Raw genomic sequence first — 10,174 nt, forward strand, 5'->3', positions numbered from 1 at the left:
AATGGTTGCACACAAACACACAGCACTGACACATGAGCACTGAAATAAGAATGTGTATCAGTTGAATCTATAATTTGGTGGAGTGTATCAGAATGATTAAACTATGGGCAACTTCTGGCCCTGTAGACTTTTAGAAAACACATGTTTCAAACTCACTATTTTTTATCTTCCTAAGGCTAATTTCATAGCCAGTATTTAATTCATTCTAAAGACAGAATTGAGTATTTGTACACTTTTGTAATATTTTGTCAAATGACATCTTGATTGGAAATACATGCAATGAAAATATTCTGTTCACATTTTACACTTAACAGTGCCTGGTCTCTTGGGTAACCAAGTACAATGGTTTGTTTATATCACTCTTTGTCTTTGCTAAGATTATTAATGCAATGTTTTTATGAGGATTTTTATATTTTAAGATTGAAAGTGTAAGTTCTGGGACGAGGATAAAACAATAAAAGCTTTACATATGCACCTTGTTGCAAAGTAAATTATGAAGATATGGTGCAACGTTTCCAAGAACTTCATATAATTGTATGCATCTCTCTTGTTTCCCCTCTCAAAACGTATAGGTTATTATACATGTGTAGAGGTCATCTTCACTCTGAGGAGGCAGGTGGGCTTTTACTTGATGGGGGTTTATGCTCCCACCCTGCTCATTGTCGTCCTATCATGGCTGTCCTTCTGGATCAACCCAGACGCCAGTGCAGCCCGAGTCCCCTTAGGTGAGTCAGCCTTCAGATGGAGCTGATATTGTTGTGTTGTGTTCGATGACCCATATCAGAGATACTATTCTTCATTACATTGCCCATTTAATGATTTTATAAGCCATGGGGTTTTATGTGACCATGGTGATCAGCTCTGTAGGCTTTGGTAATAGCAATTCCTAATAATTAAATGTTTTTTGAAAGAAGTCACTTATGCTCACAAAAATACAGTAAAACACTAATATTATTACATTTTAAAGTCTTCTATTTTAATATATTTTAAAATGTGATTTATTCCTGTAATGGCAAAGCTGAAATTTCAGCATCATTACTCCAGTCATCAGTGTCACATGATCCTTCAGAAATCATTCTTTTATGCTGATTTGCTGCTCAAGAAACATTTCTTATTATTATCATCAATGCTGAAAACAGTTGTGTTGCTTGATATTTCTGAAAATCATAAAACATTTTGGTAGCACTTTATTTTACATCCCTGTTCCCTATGTATATGCTGTGTACTACTTATAGTTATTACAATAACTGGGTAATAACTAGGTGCCAACCGTGATCCTACCCTTAAACCTAATCTTAACCCATGTAGTTACCTTATATTAACCAGTACTTTCTAAGGTAAGTACACTGTAAGTGCATGTACTGTAAAATAAAGTGCAACCAACATTTTTTCCCAGAAATCTTTGATGAATAGAAAGTTCAAAAGAACAGCATTTAGTTGAAATAGATTTTTTCACTACTATCAATTAAATAAATTCTTGCAGAATACAAGTATTAATTTCTTACTTGAAAGGTATCCAGTGGTCGAATTGTAAAAATCTTTAGGAGGGATGGTGTGGTCAAGGGGGGGGAGCTAACCGTACGCAATGATTACAAAATTAGTCACATTTTTTAAAGCATTTTTATTTAACAAAAAATAAGCTTTATTAAATAAACTGGGAGCCATCAAAACAAAACACATGCATTTAATTGCAATTGTCGAAACAATCTTGAATTAAACACACTACATCACAATATTTTCCACAATGATTCATAGCCATGAACTTGTTTCACAGATTTAAAAAAAAAAATTGCACTGGGAACTTCATCCGTCAGTCATTACCATGATTACCCGAAATCCAACCCGTTTTTTCCTCTCTCATCTCTCCATATTCCTCCTCTCATAGGCTCCACCTCTCCTTCATTCCTTTCTCTCATTTGTTCATCTGTCCATTCCAGGGATGGCTGTCAATTCCAGGTCAGTTTTAAAATTAAAGCGTTTTATTAAAGGAAACTCAAGATATCTGCTCAAGATCAGGGCATAGTGGAGTGATTCATGAATGCAACTACATGACAAATGTGTCTTTCTTTTTCCCCCATCTTTCTCTCTTTAGGTATTCTGTCTGTTCTGTCGCTCTCGTCTGAGTGTACATCTCTAGCATCTGAACTTCCTAAGGTCTCCTATGTGAAAGCCATTGATATCTGGATGATTGCCTGTTTGCTGTATGGTTTTGGCTCTCTTGTGGAGTACGCTGTGGTTCAGGTGTGTATGCACATGTCTGCTGTTGTCTTGCATTGAAACACTGCAGAACTACAGATTTAACAGCTGCTTCAGCACACTATATGGGTGTTTCACACTTTGGGCCCTGTGGACTAAACTTGCTTAAAATAAACTTGCTTAAAATACACATTTCACACTCTCACTAGTTTATTTTTCTGCTAACAGTACCCAACAGTGGATAAAATGCATCACAACAGAATTCTGTATTTTTTTGTCATTCATTTTTTCTGAACATGAACATTTTCATCACAGTGAAAATTTGATTTTCATTTCAGCCTTGTTTAAATTATGTATTTTAATAACGTTCTGTGGTGAGAGTGACACTGAATTTTATAGCAAAATGACTTTTGTCTTGCTAAGGTATATTTTAGAGCTTAACTCTAAATTACTTAAGCACTTAATGTTGTGTGCTTAAGCTTAAGCACAAATGTTGTGCTTAACATTATATGTACCCTAAAAACACGTAATTAAAATGCAGTTTTAATACTTTTTGCATAATTTCACAAATTTACAGATAGAATAAAAAATGTTTTAATACATTAATAAATCTGTAAATAATTGCTGTAGTCTAATTGACAATATTTTTATTCGAAATTTGGAAGAAATGTTGTCACTTGTTTATAGAATAAAACAAAAACAAAAAATGTACTCAACACATACATATAAATAGTAAATCCAGAAAAACTGCTAATTCTGCAGTGGTCTCTTAATTTTTATCCAGAGCTATTTATTTCACATGAGTTTGTACAACTTCAGGAATCTTTATATATATATATATATACCTTTATATTTATATCTCATATCTGTATTTGTTTGTGTATGTATTTATCTCTTATTCAGCAACATGAGCGAATATTATGTATAATGATGTTCAGCACCACGGACAGCACCACTCAAAACAGTTTGTGTTGTTTATGTGCAAGTTGTTATTTGCACAACAGATCTGTTATGTTGGATCTGTTTGTATGAGATTTCCCGTCTTTCTGCTGAGGCAAACCTCTATCACTAAAAGTAGTAAACCAGAAGAGGTTGTACAGTACAGTGAATTTACCACAGAAAAGGAGTGTTCTAAGACATGACACAAAGTCCAAATCAACGCAAGGAATGACCTTTTCTGTTTTTTTTTGTTTTTTTTATTAAAAACAGTAATAATGATAGCAGAGACCAATGTTTTCTACATTTATTTATTTATAATAATAGTTTTAAATAGTTCTTGAAACTGTAGGCTAATACTGATTAGCAGTTTGCCACTTTAAACGATTGCTTTCTGCTCATGTAGCAATATACTGATGTTTTCTCACTCCAAGAAGAAGTTTTATAGTGTCTTTCCTTAGCTCAAGGTCGCTTTAAATTGTACATTACAATGCATTTACACACATTACAATCACATAAGGACACATAAAGTCACATTATCCAAAATACATGTTAAATAGATATGTTTTTAGCTGAGTCTTGAATGTAGCCACAGATGAGATATTACGAAGTGTAAGGGGTAGTGAATTCCATAATTTAGGAGCATTAACACTAAATGACCTTCCACCTGCAGTAGACAACCGGAAACGAGGGACGGACAATAAACCAAGTTCAGCTGATCTAAGGGACCGGGCAGGGCGGTAAGAGTAAAGTAGATCAGACAGATATGAAGGTGCAAGACCATTTAATGCCTTAAACGTTAGAAGTAATACCTTAAAGTGAATACGTGATGCCACGGGTAGCCAGTGAAGGTCATGAAACAGAGGAGTAATGTGAGCAGAACGTCTGGTGGAGATGAGAACTCTTGTTGCTGTCTTACTCCAGTCTTTTAGCCATATGTTTTGGATACATTAGCAGGATTTCTATCCCAGTGTGTTTGAATTTGACTCTTAAAACTTTATCCCAGAACCCAAAATGTCTTGTATAGCTGTTCCTTAAATAGGAAAGTAAAAAAGGCTGACATGGAAATGCACTCTTTTCGAGGAGAAAATAGATCAGTAATCAAAGCCTGAAAACAGAACAGCAACCGCAATAAAAATCCTTACTAAGAAGCAATGAAATCCTTCTGAACCATGATACAGATATACAGTTCCTGTGGTTACATTGTCCTTCAATCCTAAAAAAAAAACAGCTCCGGGAGCACAGAGCCAGAAAATACTGCACTTTACTTTCTGCAATTACTTAATCATTTATTCTTAGTTTTGTGCTTAACATTAAGAAATTTGAAAAGTGACCTAGAGTGATAACAGAAAACCTCCTGCATTACAAATATTATCAGATTTTTTTGTGTGTGAATAAATATTTATTATAAATATGAATTGTAAAATCAACACAGCAGTAATAATCATTTTTAAAAATGGCATTTTTTTCCCCACCAGTAGAGATATGTTTGATTCTACAGGAGCAATCAATGGAAAAGAGAGAAAGGAGGAGGCTAGAAGAAGACTGCTACCATAATGGCCCTAATATTATTTTAAACTGGACATTTATACCAGTTAACCAACAAGTCACAATGTTGTTAATGTTGTTTATATGTCTATGTGGTGTTTTTAATATGCTTTAAAGGAACAGTTCACCGAAAAATGAAAATAAGCCCATGATTTACTCACCCTCAAGTCATCCTAGGTGTATATGACATTCTTCTTTCAGACGGATACAATCGGAGTTATATAAAAAAAAATGTCCTGGCTTTTCCAAGGTTTATAATGGCAGTGAATGGCTTTTTTAGTCCATCAAAGTGCATCCATCCATGATGAAAGTGCTCCACGCAGCTCTGGGGGGTTAATAAAGGCCGTCTGAATCGAAGCGATACGTTCGTGTAAGAAAAATATCCATATTTAAAACTTTATCGACTAAAATAACTAGCTTCCGGCAGACAAATCCATCGTGTGGACAAACGGCCAAACCGCATAGAAAAAGCTGCGGTTTTAAAAATACCCGTGTTCATGTGGACAGGGCTTAAATGAGGCAAGGGTGTAGAGTTACATTTAAGCTATTTTAAGGCATGAAGACATTTTTTTCAATGAAAAATCATTTTGGTGATCAAATATGAGTTTTAAGTGATAAAATTATGACTACAGGGGGACTTAAAGCTTTCAGGTTAATTGCATAAAGGGCAATGAGTAACACTGGTTTAGTCTATCTTATTAAAGGCACACTATGCAGTTTCCGTTTTTCTCAAACAGCGACCCCTAGAGTCGCTGGGGAGTACTTGTATTTAACGTTACTATCGTAAATACCACTCACGCAGAGCCGTCTCTACACTCACGGCCTGATTCCCCCCCCTTCCCTTCCTTGACTCTTCCGACCGCGCTTGCTTCGCTTTCTTCGTCGACTCTGCCATGATTCACATCTGAAATGCGTGCTAGTGTCTTTCATAGAGGCTGCTTCATATGTTGTTGTTGTATGTGACGTCGTGCCGAAAAGCAAGTCGTGATTTGTTGGGGCGCTACCTCTCAAACCTACATTGCTGGTTTTGCCCCCCACTTTGCTATCGGGATGATACGCCCTACTACGAGTTTGTTTACCATCTAAATGATTTCGAAGCTGTTATATTAAGGTACAAATCTTGCATAGTGTGCCTTTAATATGAACACTATTTATGAAGTTTGAGTGCCATAAAGTGTCCAAAATTGTTTTCGTGAAATGTATTGATTAAAAACGTACTTTACTTCTCTAAAACAAATGTCACTTCATATTCGTACAAAAAGTGTGGCTTAGGGGAAATTGACACAACTCATTTTTGTGGTCAAAAAACGTGAGTCGCAGGTCAGTGGAATGAATGATCCAGAGGTCTAGAGTTGGTTTTTAAAAGTTGAACTTATTTTAATATTGAGTGCTGTGTTTTTTAGAATGGCGTGTCATGCGCGAGACGCTGCGAAAGACGTAAGACACAAGATTAAAGACATTGGTCTAACGTGTTTACATAGAAAGAACTATCGAAAAGTAGTGCAGTACAATGGAAAAACACATTCTGTGTAAGTGGCCCTAAAGTGTCCAAGTGTTGTTGTTTTTTTGTGCTATGTCCCAGGTGATGTTGAACAGTCCCAGAGGCATTGCAGAAGAAAAAATAAAGATGGCTGAGAAAGAGAAAGCTAGAATAGAAAGAGAGAGCAAGATACCACCCAAAACTAACAGTGCCAATGGTACTGGTGGGACACCTGTACATGTCAGCACACTACAGGTCAGTGTAAGTATGCACATGTATTCCTTTAAGTAAGATGAATGTGTGCATTCATGTGTGTGTGCTCTAATGTTTGTATTCACATACATTTATGAGTGTGTGACTGTCTCTCTATGTATGATGTGTGTATGTGTTCTCTTTATGTAAGATGAATGTGTGTGTGTTAATGGGTACATGGGGAGATGAAATGGCTGTAATTGAGTCTACTGCTCTGGGCGTGCTCAGTGGGACATGGGTGCAGAGAAGAACAGAGGATTCTGGGGGACTGAGAGTAATGTGACCCGACAGCACTGAGGCCTGAAGCTATGACAGAGCAGCACAGGGGTTCACAAGTGCGTGTGCACGTGCGTGTGTGTATGAATAAGGGGTAGAGGTCATGTTAAAAACAATATTTAAGAGAAATGTCTTGATAGGATGACTGAAATGGCAGGAGATTGAAGTTTTTTTATGAATAAAATAGTGTTCCAATCATACGGTTTTCATTTTGCATTTAACTGACCGAATTGACAATACACTTATTGGTTTTGACTTCCTTTTCTCTATACTTTGTCTGATTAACACAGTAACCCAGATAGATGGGTAGGGGATGGATGGGTAGACAGATAGATGGATGGTTGGATGGACAGATATTTAGATGGATGGATGAGTAGACAGATTGACAGACAGATAGATATATGGATAGATGAATGGATGGATGGATAGGTAGACAGATGGACAGATTGATAGATAGATGGATGGATGGATAGATATGGATGGATGGATGGATGGATGGGTAGACAGATGGACGGACGGATGGATAGATATGGATGGATGGATAGGTAGACAGATGGACGGATGGATAAATAGATGGACGGATGGATGGATGGGTAGACAGATGGACGGATGGATAGATGGATGGATGGTAGACAGATGGACGGATGGATGGATAGATAGATGGATGGATGGATAGGTAGACAGATGGACAGATTGCTAGATGGATGGATGTATAGATATGGATGGATGGATGGATGGGTAGACAGATAGATGGACGGACGGATGGATATATATGGATGGATGGATGGGTAGACAGATGGACGGATGGATAAATAGATGGACGGATGGATGGGTAGACAGATGGACGGATGGATAAATAGATGGACGGATGGATAGATGGATGGATGGGTAGACAGATGGATGGATGGATGGATGGATGGATAGATGGATGGACGGATAGGTAGACAGATGACAGATTGCTAGATAGATGGATGGATGGATGGATAGATATGGATGGATGGATGGATGGGTAGACAGATGGACGGACGGATGGATAGATATGGATGGATGGGTGGATGAGTAGACAGATTGACAGACAGATAGATATATGGATGGATGGATGGATGGATAGGTAGACAGATGGACAGATTGATAGATAGATGGATGGATGGATAGATATGGATGGATGGATGGATGGATGGGTAGACAGATGGACGGATGGATAAATAGATGGACGGATGGATAGATGGATGGATGGGTAGACAGATGGACGGATGGATGGATAGATAGATGGATGGATGGATAGGTAGACAGATGACAGATTGCTAGATAGATGGATGGATGGATGGATGGGTAGACAGATGGACGGACGGATGGATAGATATGGATGGATGGATGGATGAGTAGACAGATTGACAGATATATGGATGGATGGGTAGACAGATGGACGGACGGATGGATAGATATGGATGGATGAGTAGACAGATTGACAGACAGATAGATATATGGATGGATGGATGGATGGATAGGTAGACAGATGGACAGATTGATAGATAGATAGATGGATGGATGGATAGATATGGATGGATGGGTAGACAGATGGACAGATGGATAAATAGAAGGACGGATGGATAGATGGATGGATGGGTAGACAGATGGACGGATGGATGGTTGGATAGGTAGACAGATGGAAGGACTGATAGATAGATAGATGGATAAGTGGATGGATGGACAGACAGATGGATGGATACATAGATAGATGGATGTCTACATTTCTAAATGTCTTTTGTGTGTTTCACGCTTTTGTAGGTTGTGGAAAACCGCAGTAAGAAGGTGTGCACTTCTAAATCAGATCTGCGCTCAAATGATTTCAGTATTGTCGGTTCTCTCCCGCGAGATTTCGAACTCTCAAACTTCGACTGTTACGGCAAGCCCATAGAGGTCACAGATGCCTCCGGCAAATCACAGAACAAGAACAACAAGAAGCCTTCACCTCCGAAACCCGTCATTCCGTCCGCTGCTAAACGGGTTGATCTCTACGCACGCGCTCTGTTCCCTTTCACTTTCCTCTTCTTCAATGTTATTTACTGGTCTGTCTACCTGTAACCATGACAAAGTGTGTGTGCGTGTGCATTTATGTTGATGAGGGCGATGATTAAGCATGAACAAAGTGTCGAAATGTTCATCCTTTACATACTTTGATGTCTGTTAAATAGTCCTGCTTATTTGTATTTCTCCTTGTAAGTCGCTTTTTGAGATGTGTGTCTTTAATACGAGCAGCATGACTGTACAGACAGTGTGTGTTCAGCCATGTTTGGCCCAGGCTGCTAGATAGTGTCCCATGCCAACACTTCAATAAATATCGGTTGTTTATAAACTCAGGCGAGAATGTGCTTATGGAATAAAGGACTGTATAAGATCTGGACAAAGGCAGCATGCAGTTTTCAAAATGGGCTTATTGCATATAAGTCTGTGATGAAAAGGGATTAAACTGCTGTTATTGAGCCGTACAATAAAGATCCTTTATCAACTGCATTCTCTTGTCTATATTATTTGGGATAATCATATGTTTGCATCGTTGACATTCTGTTCGGGGATTTGTTTTAAACTTCTCATATTAATTTAGCAACTTAATGTACAGACTCATACAAACAACATACATTCGGACTTTTTTGAAGATCATTTCAGTCAAAATCTAATATATGTGCTTTAATAAAAATGCTCTGTACATAAATCGTAACCAACGGCAATCATGTTGTAATATTTCCATACTGAATTACAACTGGTTGTCCTCTTTCGTACATCTTGAATGAATTACTCCTGTCTTGCATTTAGCCATTTTTAGCTGCCTTTACACTGCACTAGTGCTGAATCTTGTGTGCAGCCGCCTGAAAACAAGACACATGATCACTGTCATGACAACGGCTCTGCAGCATTTTCTTTTATGCAGAAAGACTAGAGTACATCAAATTGTACAGTATTACTGCCTAGCAAGCGCTGGTATTTCCTTTAGGAGATATCTAGATGAATACTAGTTAAATACTTAAAGAATACATTATTTTTGTGTTTGTAGGACTGGGCTTCATCAGTGGACAGATGTATTACGTTCAGTATTACTCTATAACTGTCATGTTGTTTTTGATTTGGTTGCATGGTTTATTTTACTTTATGCTTCATGTTTCATTGTTCCCTTGTCTGTAATCGTGTAAAAAGTTTGTGTTTCTGTTCAAGTTTAGTTCATGTCAAAGTCTTTGTTTATTGTATATTTCGTCTACGTTTATGTTAATAAACTGCACATGGGTTCTGCAAACTTGCCTTCAGTGGACTTCATTACAATAACATTAATTTCACCATTATTTTTCAAGATTATGTGTTGCTATTAGTTAAACTATTAACCTATAAATCTCTATGCATGAAAATCTCTCCATTATTTTCTGTTTTTGTGTGTGTGTGTGTGTGTGTGTGTCTAATGCAGACTTACTAAATGCATTGTGCAGCACTTTTGGT

The 10,174-nt window shown here is 37.5% G+C and overlaps 1 protein-coding gene across 6 annotated transcripts in view; it reads left to right on the forward strand.

Annotated features, from left to right (window-relative positions):
* glrba (glycine receptor, beta a) overlaps positions 1–9,974 on the forward strand; it is a 28,329-nt gene extending 18,355 nt beyond the window's left edge. For 2 of the 6 annotated variants that reach the window (XM_084402306.1, XM_084402305.1), the window contains exons 8-11: positions 573–725; positions 2,093–2,241; positions 6,263–6,415; positions 8,477–9,974. In XM_084402306.1, coding sequence (XP_084258432.1) covers positions 573–725; positions 2,093–2,241; positions 6,263–6,415; positions 8,477–8,773 — 752 coding nt within the window. In that variant the 3' untranslated portion in view covers positions 8,774–9,974. Of the gene's footprint in view, positions 1–572; positions 726–1,885; positions 1,957–2,092; positions 2,242–6,262; positions 6,422–8,476 lie in introns of all 6 variants that reach the window. The other 4 variants (XM_084402304.1, XM_084402303.1, XR_014626501.1 and 1 more) reach the window with 3 other exon arrangements.
* The last annotated feature ends 200 nt before the right edge of the window (positions 9,975–10,174 follow it).

The sequence above is a fragment of the Rutilus rutilus genome (assembly GCF_951802725.1).
Source record: "Rutilus rutilus genome assembly, chromosome: 2".
In the NCBI taxonomy this organism is placed as follows: Eukaryota; Metazoa; Chordata; class Actinopteri; order Cypriniformes; family Leuciscidae; genus Rutilus; species Rutilus rutilus.